At 33.9% G+C, this 12,903-nt stretch overlaps 1 protein-coding gene and 1 non-coding gene across 4 annotated transcripts in view; both read right to left on the minus strand.

Annotated features, from left to right (window-relative positions):
- Positions 1 to 12,903, minus strand: part of TAB2 (TGF-beta activated kinase 1 (MAP3K7) binding protein 2) — an 86,082-nt gene that overhangs the window by 2,252 nt on the left and 70,927 nt on the right. For all 3 annotated transcript variants that reach the window (XM_076002877.1, XM_012759693.3, XM_020287259.2), the window contains 3 exons: positions 12,217 to 12,377; positions 11,913 to 12,006; positions 10,144 to 10,224 (listed from right to left, as the gene is read on the minus strand). In XM_076002877.1, coding sequence (XP_075858992.1) covers positions 10,144 to 10,224; positions 11,913 to 12,006; positions 12,217 to 12,377 — 336 coding nt within the window. The remainder of the gene's footprint in view (positions 1 to 10,143; positions 10,225 to 11,912; positions 12,007 to 12,216; positions 12,378 to 12,903) is intronic.
- LOC142871317 (small nucleolar RNA U13) lies at positions 2,671 to 2,774 on the minus strand. The gene has a single exon (XR_012919567.1). It is a non-coding gene; the product is annotated as a small nucleolar RNA U13 (small nucleolar RNA).

Genomic DNA, 12,903 nt, shown 5'->3' on the forward strand with positions numbered 1-12,903 from the left:
TGGACATGATGTTATCACCGTCATATCTCCTTAAAGGAGAAAACAGCATCATTTTCTCCAGTTTATAGCAAGAGAAAGGGTATCTAATAGCAAAGATTCCCACAGTATCACTTAAGATTGTGAAAAGGTGTCCTAATGCAGAAAAATACTGACAGTCTGATTAAATAATGTTACAGTTTCATTTCCCACTGAAGTAGTGTTTATGTTTGTTTTCAACCAGAAATAGAATTTTCTGTTAATACATGTTCTCTATCTGCTGAAAATGTAAGTCTTGAATGACACAAACAAAATTAAAGACAAACTAATTCCTACAGTCTTATTTAACTATACATCAACAATAGATCCTGGAGAAGTAAATCAGTGTAAAAACATTGCCATACTTTATTTCTTGTTTTATTTTTTATCACATTCAATATGGGATTGAAAGCTGTGAGAATGAAGTTCTGCTCCAGGGTTTGCTATTAACTCCTGATTTCAGATCAATCACAGGTTTCTTATTTTAAAATAAAGGTCACTGCAGTTCTAAGAGGCCAATGTTCTAAATGGATAGTGGCATCTTTCACATACAGAATAATTATATTCTTCAAATGTCTCTAATATGAAATTACATTTATGAAACTACTTTTAAAAATTTGGGATTCACAATAAATTTAGAACAGTATTCCTATAAATTATTTTGGGGAAGTTTAAGGTAAAAGGAGCATGCATTGTTGGATTTCTCCACCAAGGTATATAATTTGAAGATTCAAAATTATGTTAAAACAATGTGTATTAATATGCAAATTCTACCTACTCTGCTAAGTTGGTAAGTAAATGATACCTTTTGTTATTTTAAAACAATTATACTTAGCAGATGAAAATATAGGAAGTTCTTATAACAAATTTAAATAATCAAGTGATCTTTGGTACTCTGTTCCCCCTTAGCAGCACCTTACTCACTGATTAGTCTTATAGAGATTTTATTGCAAAGCCCCCGACTTTAGGAATTGGTTTTCCATTTGTCACAATGTTTGCCACATGCATATACACTTTTTTTTTTTTGAGATAGAGTCTCGCTTTGTTGCCCAGGCTAGAGTGAGTGCTGTGACATCAGCCTAGCTCACAGCAACCTCAAACTCCTGGGCTCAGGCAATCCTCCTGCCTCAGCCTCCCAAGTAGCTGGGTCTACAGGCATGCACCACCATGCCCGGCTAATTTTTCCTATATATATTAGTTGGCCAATTAATTTCTTTCTATTTATATAGTAGAGATGGGGTCTCGCTCTTGCTCAGGCTGGTTTCGAACTCCTGACCTCGAGCAATCCGCCCTCCTCGACCTCCCAGAGTGCTAGGATTACAGGAGTGAGCCACCGCGCCCGGCCCACATACACTTTTGAGTGTAATTTATATAGTATTTTCCCCAAATTGAAAAATTTAAAAACATCTAATTAAGTCTTAAGTAACAATAATTGAAAAATCAAGAGTCTGACAATACTAGTTAGCATGCCCTGAAACGCATTAAAAGAAATAAAGTTCAAATAAGTTTGACTTCTTACCACCTAAAATCACACCGCACAGCTGGGAAACTGTTTTAATCTCAGGAGCCTTCCGTCTTACTGGAATTTTGATCTCAGGCATTAGTTAGAAAACATTCCCACCTGGTGCACTTTTAGTACAAGTTTGTCTATTCCTTTTGTTTAACTGCAAAGGTTAAAATCTTAAGAATGGGGACCCTAAGTAAGTACCATTTTACACTTCAATCTGTTATTTAAGTAGTACTTAATGTAATCGATAGGGGATCTATAAAAATTTTTTAAATGAAAATCTTCAGTGGTTTTCTTATATCTGCACAATTTCATTTGGTACTTAGAATTATGAATACTTTTATCAGAGGTATTTGGAAACTAAATAAGTAAAACTGTAAAAGAAAAAAAAGGAAGTTAGATTGCAAAGAATGACATGTGATTCCCACGTTTAATTTTAGCTGTTAAAAAAAAATCTCCACATTGCGAAGCAGAACTGATTCCAAGAACTAAATAAAACTCTATAAATGAAATTAATGTCTCCCTACTTTAGCTTTAAGGCAAAAAATGATTGATTTCTTATTTTTCCCCAAACAGCCACCATACAAGCTTCTTTCCTGAAAAAAGTTTTTAAATAATTGTTTTTTTCTTTTACTTTTTTTTTTTTATTTTAGCGTATTATGGGGGTACAAGTGTTAAGGTTACTTATATTGCCCATGCCCCCTCCCACCTCGAGTAAGAGCTTCAAGCATGTCCATCCCCCAAACGTTGCACATCTTACTCGTTGTGGTTGTATACACTCATCCACTCCTCCCCCCTCCCACCCTCTCGACACCCGATAAATGTTACTCCTATATGTCCACTTAGGTGTTGATCCATTAATACCAATTTGCTGGTGAGTACATGTGGTGCTGGTTTTTCCACTCTTGAGATACTTCACTTAGCAAGAGGTGCTATATCACCATTGTTTCTTAAAGCTGAGTAGTACTCCATGGTATACATATACCACATTTTATTAATCCACGCATGAATTGATGGGCACTTGGGTTGTTTCCACAGCTTTGCAATTGTGAACTGTGCTGCTATAAACATTCGAGTACAGGTATCTTTTTCATAAAGTGACTTTTGATCTTTTGGGAATTCTCTTTTACTTTTCTTACTTTTTAAAATGTCAGACAGGTAATGTGCCTACATCCTAACAAGGTTTGAGAGAGGCACATCTCACACAGGCCTATGAAAACCCAACCATCATGCTTAAGAACTACAAGGGGATCTTTTCTTACTTTTTATCATGGAAAGTTTCAAACATATACAGAAGTAGGGAGAATAGTAAAATGAGCCTTCATGTATTCATCCTGCTTCAATAATTGTCAAGACCAACCTTATTTCATTGTATGTTCCTCCTCCCTCCTACTCTTGATTCACAAGTAATGGATTATGCTAAGGCAAAACAGGAATCTTTTCATGAGAAAAACTAGTTTTTGAAAGAGTAAAGAGATTATATGAAGAAAACTCAGAGTCTGAAATACTCACCTTGCTTATTTTTAAGGAGTTAGTGCATATACCACTGTTTTCTTTATTCCTTTATTCAATTAACAACCAAATAGCATCTAGTGTCTGAACACTACCTTACTGTGACAAATGCTCTAATTTCATTTCTGAACCTCTGTAATAACTGTTCGTTATATTCTAGCTATATTTAAAAACATTTAAATAAAATATGAGGACACATCAATGTCTAATTACACTTAAAAACAAAGGAGTGAAAAGAACAGAATACTGAACGAGAATGTGAACATTCTTTTAACAAACCAAAGAACCAGCAACATGCTTTTTCTTTCTTGTTCACATTTTTTTCATTCCAATAAAACTTAATTGACAAAAACAGATGGCAAACTGGATTTGGACTATAGGTCATAATTTTCCGACATCCTAGTCTAGTGCCCAATTTAACATGGATGGTATCCTACCAGTATATAACACATTGACTACCACACTAGAAAAAAAAAATTATTTTCCCCTAGGGGCCGTGGTGTTTTACTACGAAAATAGAATAAAAACTTCGAAAACAAAATGATTTGTTTTTCTCATTTAATGAAAAATGCATTATTTTTATTGTTTTCTGTGCTTGAGTTATATGCAACTTGAAAAATAGTTCAAGCAGCTCCCAAGGTAAAGAGATATGTGATTTACACATGGTTCACAAGGTCCCAGGCTCAAAATTAGCAGAGTTAAACACAACTCACACAGCAGTTTATGTGATAAGCATGTGAACTGCAGCTGCCTGATTCATAAAATGATTTAATTTTGTATTTCTTAACCTCTTTTCTTTCTTCTCCTACATTAAGTACTTGGTTTCTCAGTGACAGTAACCATAAATTTTATAGGATGTCCTGTAAGTCCAGCCTCACAGGAAAAATGTACACTTTTCTACCCATAATTCATACTTTCCTATTTCTACAAACTTTGTTGTTTCTTATGAAGGAAGAAGTAATACAAATAAGGTTTTTTTTTTTTCTCTTGGAGACAGAGTCTTGCTCTGTCACCTGGGCTAGAGTACAGCGGCATCATGATAGCTCACTGCAACCTCACACTCTCCCCTAGGCTCAAGGGATTCTTCTGCCTTAGCCTCCTGAGTAGCTGGGACTATATCTGGGACTACAGGTGTGTGCCACTACGCCTGGCTAATTTTTCTATAGAGACAGGGTCTCACTCTTGCTCAGGCTGGTCTCCAACTCCTGGTCTCAAACAATCCTCCCACTTTGGCCTCCCAGGTTGATGGGATTACAGGCGTGAGCCACTGTGCCTGGCCACAAATAAGTGTTATCTGTGAAGCCATTTGAAAATACAAACATATGTAAAAAAACTGCATGTTTTGAGCATTTGTTGCAGCACACTAGTGAGGCTGATAATACCCCATTACTAACCTGATTCCCTAAGTGTTTGTTGACTTAGCACATCAGAATTTGAATGAAAGTTCTGCTCTTGTTTTGCTGTCTTTTTTTGGACCCCCTCCCCCAACTTACTGAGGTACAGCTGACAGTTAAAAAGATGATTTATGTATACATTGTAAAATATTGACCAAAATCAAGATAATTAACATACCCAACACCTCATATAGTTACCAGGTTTTTTTGTGTGTGTGTGTTGAGAACACTTAAGACCTACTCGTAGCAAATTTCAATTATTTAGTAAAATATGAACTATAGCCACATTGTTGTATATTAGATCTCTAGAACTTATTTTGCATCGGTTAAACTTTGTAACTCCCTGACCAAAATCTCCTCATATCCCCTGGTAACTACCATTCTACAGTCTTTGTTTCTAGGAGTTTGAAATTTTTAGATTCCACGTACAGGTAAGATCATGTTAGTGTTTGTCTTTCTGTATCTGGCTTACTTCACTTAGCATAACGTCTTCTAGGTTCATCCAGGTTATCACAAATAACACGATTTCCTTATTTTTTAAGGCTGAATAATATTCCATTGTGTCTCTCTGTGTGCATATATATCAATATATCTATCTCACATTTTCTTTACCCATTCATCCACAGACATTAGGTTGTTTTCATATTTTGGCTAATGTGAATAGTGCTGAAACAAACATAAGAGTGCAGATAGTTCTTTGAAGTACTGATTTCATTCCCTTTGAATATATACTCTGAAGTGGGATTGCTGGCTTTTAATTTTTTTTGAGAAACCTCCGTATTATTTTCCTTAATGGCTGTACCAATTTATAATCCCATCACCTGTGTACAAGGATTCCCTTTCTCTACATCTTCACCAACACTAGTTATCTTTCATCTTTTCTAGTAACAGCCATTCTAACAGATTTGTAATATACCTGTTGGCCACTTGTATGTCTATCCAGGTACTTTGCCCATTTTTTAATTTGGTTATTTTCTTCTTTTGCTATTAAGTTGCATGAGTTCCTTATATGTGTTGAATATTAACCCCTTATGAGACATACTTTTTAAACATTTTCTCTCATTCTGTTGGTTGCCTTTTCACTCTGTTATTTCCTTTGTTGTGTAGATGTGTTTTAATTTGATGCAATCCTACTTATTTTTGATTTTGTTGCCTGGCTTTTGGTATCATATCCAAAAAATCATTGTCCAGGCCAATGTCAAGAAGACTTTTACCTATGTTCTCTTCTAGTAGTTTTATAATTTTAGATCTTATGTTTAAGTATTTAATCCATTTTAAGTTGATTTTTGTATATGGTATGAAGTAATGGTCCAATTGTATTCTTCTGCATGTGAATATCCAGAGTTCCCAGCACTATTATTGAAGAGCCTATCCTTTCCCTATTATGTGTTCTTGGCACCCCTGTCAGAAATAAGTAGACCACAGATGCATGGATTTATTTGTGGGCTCTCCATTTTGTTCCATTGGTCTATGTCTATTTTTATGCCAGTACCATACTGTTTTTTTTTTTTTTTTGAGACAGAGTCTCACTTTGTTGCCCGGGCTAGAGTGAGTGGCGTGGCGTCAGCCTAGCTCACAGCAACCTCAAACTCCTGGGCTCGAGTGATCCTTCTGCCTCAGCCTCCCGGGTAGCTGGGACTACAGGCATGCGCCACCATGCCCGGCTAATTTTTTTATATATATATCAGTTGGCCAATTAATTTCTTTCTATTTATAGTAGAGACGGGGTCTCGCTCAGGCTGGTTTTGAACTCCTGACCTTGAGCAATCCGCCCGCCTCGGCCTCCCAAGAGCTAGGATTACAGGCGTGAGCCACAGCGCCCGGCCAGTACTATACTGTTTTGGTTACTATGCCTTTGTGATAGATTTTAAAATCAGGGTGTATGATGCCTCCAGCTTTGTTATTCTAAAGATTGTTTTGGTTATTTGGGATATTTTCTGGCTCCATAAAATTTTAAGATTTTTTCCTGCTTTTGTAAAGAATGCCATTGAGATTTTGATGGGGATTGCACTGAATCTGTAGATCACTTTGGATAGTAAAGACATTTTAACAGTATTATTCTTCTAATCTGTTAGAAGATAGAAGGAAAGGCTGTCTTAATGGAAAGGCTATCTTTTCATTTACCTGTCTCTTCTTTAATTTCTTTCATCAATGTCTTAGAATTTTCAGTATATGAATCTTTCACCTCTTTGGTTAAGTTTATTTCTAAGTATTTTATTCTTTTCGTTGCTATTGTGAAATGGGACTGTCTTCTTGATCTCTCTGATTTCATTTTTGGATAGTTCATTGTGTATAGAAACACAATTGACTTATGCATGCTGATTTTGTACCCTGAAACTTTACTAAATTTATTTATTAGTTTTAACAGTTATTTTGTTGTTGTTGAATCTTTAGGGTTTTCTATAAATATGATCATGTCCTCTGCAGAGATAATTTTACTTCCTCCTTTCTGATTTGGATGCGTTGTATTTCTTTTTCTTATCTAACTGCTCTGGCTAGGACTCCCAAATACTATGTTGAAAAGAAGGGTGAGACTGGACATCCTTGCCATGTACTACATCTTAGAAGGAAAGTTTTTGGTTTTCTTGCATTGATTATGTTACCCGTGGTGTTTTTTATATATAGCCTTTATTGTCAAGTTCCTCCTATGCCTATTTTGTTGAGTTTTAATCATGGTGTTGAACTTTGTCAAATGTTTTTTATTCATCAGTTAAGATGATCACATGGTATTTTCTTTCATTTTGTTTCAGTGTATTGTAGCACACTGATTTGTGTATGTTGAATAATCCTTGCACCCCAGGGATAAATCCTACTTGTTCACAGTGTACGATCCTTTTAGTGTTGTGGAATTCAGTTTACCAGTATTTTGTTGAGGATATTTTACATTTATGTTTATCAGGATATTGCCCTATAGTTTTCTTTACTTGTAGTGTCTTTGTCTGGTTTTGGTACCAGGGTGAAGTTGGCCTCAGAAGGAGTTTGGAAGTATTCCTTCTTCTAATTTTTGGAAGAGTTTAAGAAGGACTGGTATTAATTCTTTTTTGAATGTTTGGTACAGTTTACTCATGAAGCCATCTGGTCCTGGGTCTTTCTTTGTTGGGAGATTTTTGATTACTGATTCAATCTCCTTATTTGTTATTGGTCTTCAGGCTTTCTATTTCTTCTTGATTCAGTTTTGATAGGTTATATGTTTCTAGGAATTTATCCATTTCTTCTGAGTTATTAAGTTTATTGGCATTTAATAGTCCTAACACAGTCCCTTAAGAGACTTTTATTTCTGAAGCGTCTGTTGTAATGTCTCCTCTTTTAGTTCTGATTTTGTCTTCTCTTTTTTCCTTTATTTGTCTAGCTAAGGGTTTGACAATTTTATTTATTTTAAAAAAATCAACTATTAGTTTTGTTGATTTTTTTCCATTGTTTTTAATTCTCTATTTTTGATTTATTTTTTGCTTTTTATCTTTATTATTTTTTTCCATCTGCTAACTTTGGGCTTAGCTTGTTGTTCTCCTAGTTCCTTGAGGTGTAAAGTTATATTGTTTGAGATTTTTCTTCTCTTTTAATATAGGCATTAATCTCTATAAATTTACCTCTTAGTACTGCCTTTGCTGCATCCCATCGGTTTTGATATGTTGTGTTTTCATTTTTGTTTGTCTCAAGATATTTTTTTATTGCTGTTATTGATTTCTAGTTTCATTCTACTGTGGTCAGAAAAAATACCTGGAATGATTTTGATCTTAAATTTGTTAAGACTTGTTTTGTGAACTAACATGTGACCCATCCAAAAGAACAGAATATTCCATGTGTGCCTGAGAAGCATGTGTATTCTGCTGTTGGGTAGACAGTTCTATGTGTTTGTTACGTCTATCTAGTCTATAATATTCAAATTCAAATAAGCAATTTCTTTACTGATTTTGTCTAGATGTACTATTATTATAAATGGAGTACTGAAGTCCCCTACTATTATTGTATTAATGTCAATTTCTATCCTTAGATCTGTCAATACTTGCTTTATATATTTATGTACTCTGATGTGGGGTGCATATATATATATAAATAATTATGTTTTCCTGTTGAATTGATCTTCTACCTTTACATGACCTTTGACTCTAGAGCCAGTTTTAGACTTAAAAATCTACCTTGTCTGATGTAAATATAATTACTCCTGATTTCCTTTGGTTACTACTACAAAAAATATCTTTTTCTATCTCTTCTCTTTCAGCCTATGTATATTTTTAATTATAAAATGAGTTTCTTATAGACAGCATTTCATTAGATCCTGTTTTCTAAAATCTATTCGTCTACTCTATGCCTTTTGATTGGTGAGTTTAATTCATTTACATTTAAGGTAATTATTGATAAGTGAGCACAGACTATTTCCATTTTGTTGTTTTCTGTCTATTTGACAGTTATTTTGCATCTCTTTTCCTCTCTTGCTGTCTTTTTTATTTGAAGATTTTTTAATAGTGATTTACTTTGATTACTTTGATTATTTACTTTGATTATTTTCTCTATCCTTTGTGTATCTATCATAAGATTTTTTCTTTGTGGTAAGCTGGAGGCTTGCATAAAGTGTCTGTTTACGGCCGGGCGCAGTGGCTCACGCCTGTAATCCTAGCTCTTGGGAGGCCGAGGCGGGTGGATTGCTCAAGGTCAGGAGTTCAAAACCAGCCTGAGCAAGAGCGAGACCCCGTCTCTACCAAAAATAGAAAGAAATTAATTGGCCAACTGATATATATATAAAAAATTAGCCGGGCATGGTGGCGCATGCCTGTAGTCCCAGCTACTCGGGAGGCTGAGGCAGAAAGATCGCTCGAGCCCAGGAATTTGAGGTTGCTGTGAGCTAGGCTGACGCCACGGCACTCACTCTAGCCTGGACAACAAACCGAGACTCTGTCTCAAAAAAAAAAAAAAAAAAAAAGTGTCTGTTTACTATACTTGTCATTTTAAATTGATAACTTTAATTGCACACAAAAATACTATACCTTTACCACCTCTATCCTGTCACACTTTGTGTTCTTATAGTTGGAGTATGCTTTTTAAAATATTATATATCCACTAACAAATTTTTACATTTTAACTTTCATATTAGGGTTAAAAGTAAATTATACACCACAATTAGTGTTACATTAATCTGCATATGCCTATATATTTAGCATCACTAGTGGTATTTATGTACTTGTTTCTATTTCTATACATATTGTAATGCCTAAATCAAAAGACACGGACATATTTTTAAATGTCTAAGTTTGATGTGTATATATTCTGTGAATATCAATGATGTAAAATGACCATTTATCTGGAATTCAGAGTATTTTGATTACTTAGAATTATGTATCAATTAAATAAAACATGATATGCATGAAAAAAACTTCCCTAAGGTATCTTTCTTATCATTTGTGTAAAATTTTAAAGACTATAAATCTTTGCACTTGATTTTTGTTTTTTAAACCAAGACTTGCTGTTCTGGAATATACAGTGATTTCCTAAGGTCACACATATTACTCTTAAAAAGCTATGTTTATCATGTTATTACACCTTTGCATCCTACCCAATCTCCAACACTTAAATGAAAATACACAAACATCTTCCCAATGAATTCACCTAAGAAAGCCAAAGTTTGAAGCACTTCTAGGCAGCAAGTTGCTAAAAATAAAAATTTTCTAAAATCTTGCTTTTCAAAATGTAATAATTTTCACACTTAATGGATACACTAACCTTTGGGTTTTGGTGGCACAGGACCTACAAATCCAATATTGTCATAAAAGTTATGAATAGCGCTGGGATTAAAATGTGGTCCTGAAACATATAAAAAGTAAATATATCAATGTTTATAGCTCAAAAATACTTAACTTTATTTTTAAAGCAAGTATTTCTTTCTAAAAAAACCACCATATTATAAACAGAAAAATGCTTTTATTTTGTCCCTCTAATGGCAAATTATACATAAGATTTCAAAATACTTTAAATATAATTTATTAGGTATATTATAGTATTCAGAAACAAAGGTAAGTGGTAAATTGAGGAAGAAGTCAAATCAATGCTCGTAAGACATTAACAAAATCACAAGTAGAAACCTGTTCTACGTGACAAGTTAAAATAACTTAAAATTTAACAATTTAAAATATAATTTTAAATTTTCAAACACGGACTTAAACAATTAAATAGCTTTGCCCCAAGTAAGTATAAAAACATTATACATTAATGTAATATAATGGTATGGATTTTATGCAAAAGGAGTAAGTTTAAGGACTGTATTGTAGTTTCTAAACCAGCATTAACTTTTTCTCTCCAAAGTTAAATTATGGTAATTTTCTATGAATTTTAAGATAAATAGTTTAACCAACATTTTACAAGAAATAAAACTAATTGTCTTCCAATTTAATGGATTCTAGAATACACTCAAAAGTGTGATCTAGGACTTTTTTTTGTCTGGCTTCCCTCCCTTTCCTACCTTTTCCATTTTATATATTTCTATTATTTCTTCAACTTTAGAATTAGATTCAAGTGATACAATTTTCTTTTAATTCTCTACAGAACTGAATTAAATTGTAAATACTTTTTACTACATTAATAAATTATTGCTTGTGGCCGGGCGCTGTGGCTCACGCCTGTAATCCTAGCTCTTGGGAGGCCGAGGCGGGCGGATTGCTCAAGGTCAGGAGTTCAAAACCAGCCTGAGCAAGAGCGAGACCCCGTCTCTACTATAAATAGAAAGAAATTAATTGGCCAACTGATATATATATAAAAAATTAGCCGGGCATGGTGGCGCATGCCTGTAGTCCCAGCTACTCGGAAGGCTGAGGCAGAAGGATCACTCGAGCCCAGGAGTTTGAGGTTGCTGTGAGCTAGGCTGACGCCACGGCACTCACTCTAGCCTGGACAACAAAGCGAGACTCTGTCTCAAAAAAAAAAAAAATAAAAATAAAAAAAAAAAAAAATAAAATAAATTATTGCTTGTTACTAACAACTCAAGCATAAACAACTATCAGTGTCCTAAGAAGGTATAAATCTCATTTTTATTTTGTTCTCTATTTTATCAATTTAGATAGTACCATTGAAAAGGGGATGCCTTTTAAATTAGATTCTTAAAAGTATAATTTTTGAAAGGTAAAAGAAAAAAAAGAAACAGGAAAAATTTATATGAATACATATATTTTAATCTTAATACTGTGACAGATTCTACTAATAAATAAAAGCAATAGTTCTGGCAATGCATCTAGACAACAGTATTGTCATCCCTTAACACATGACTACAGTGATTCTGAAGGGTATAAAATATATCAAGTTACTCTTCAACCAAGTACATAATTATCTTTTGAGGGTAAAGAGGAAATAACTAAATAGTTCTTTAGTGCTATCTGGCTCCAGAGCAAAATGTTCTGAGACAGTATTAAGGTTATGATTGATAAGTTTGATTTTAGCTATAGGAAAAGAGTTGGTAGATTAAAACAATCAATTTCATCTGAGTATGCACTGAACTTTACCTCGGGCTTGAAAAAGATCAATTTCTTTGGTTAAGCAGTCAATGTCAATCTGGAGTTGTCTATTACAACTTCTTAACTGCTGCATTTCTTCGAGCTGAAAAATAATTCTATGTAAGAAAGACTGGCATTGAATTCTCATGTCATTAGTTAATCAAGAGTAGAGTTTGGCAGTGGAAAGTAAGGACAGAAAAATAAGTATGACTTAAGAGCATTTGTAGAAAACTAGATGAAGACATACACTTATGGCAGATGGCCTATTCTCATGTTCAAGCATAGAGGTCACAACAGTTACATAAAGACTTACAGAAGGTATCTGGGATATGGAATTTGATCTTTTCAGGCGCCTTCGAGTTAGATTATTTTCCATTTCATTAACCTCAGATTTTAGTTTATCCAGCTTTTTCTTCTGAATCTCAAGTTCTCTTTGAAGTCGTTCCATTCTGGCCTTCTGGTGTACCAATAGAGCTGTAACACATATTAGTAAACATGAAGACTCACCCACTTTAGTCAATTAACCTTTAAGTAGACTTGGGAAAACAAAACAAACAAATATTTCTCTGACAAGAATTTGCCAAGAATTCCAAAGCTACGTTAAAACAAATATTTTGAGTGTAAACTTTAAAATTTTCAAAAATATTAAAGTGAAAATTGTTTTAATTATTTAAGCAAATGTCACTCACTTTAATTTCTTAACTTTTTTTTTTTTAGTTTTTGGAAAAACTCACTTAATGGCTGAAGATAGCATTTTTAAACCTATAACTTCTCTAATAGTTCTCTAGTCAACTGACATACTCACTGTATCTAATTCACATCTAACTTACGGAAAGGACAAGCCCTTTTACTCCAGAGTCTGGCATGTCTGATCTATGAATGAGGTATTCTAATATGAAAATATTATAGATATTTTAGAAGTAAATGTGGAATAAGTTGAATCTATTTTGACGTATATAACAAATAAAATAGGTAGACTGATTTCAATCTACGTGAATGT

The sequence above is a fragment of the Microcebus murinus genome, chromosome 5, assembly GCF_040939455.1.
Source record: "Microcebus murinus isolate Inina chromosome 5, M.murinus_Inina_mat1.0, whole genome shotgun sequence".
NCBI classification, from domain to species: Eukaryota; Metazoa; Chordata; class Mammalia; order Primates; family Cheirogaleidae; genus Microcebus; species Microcebus murinus.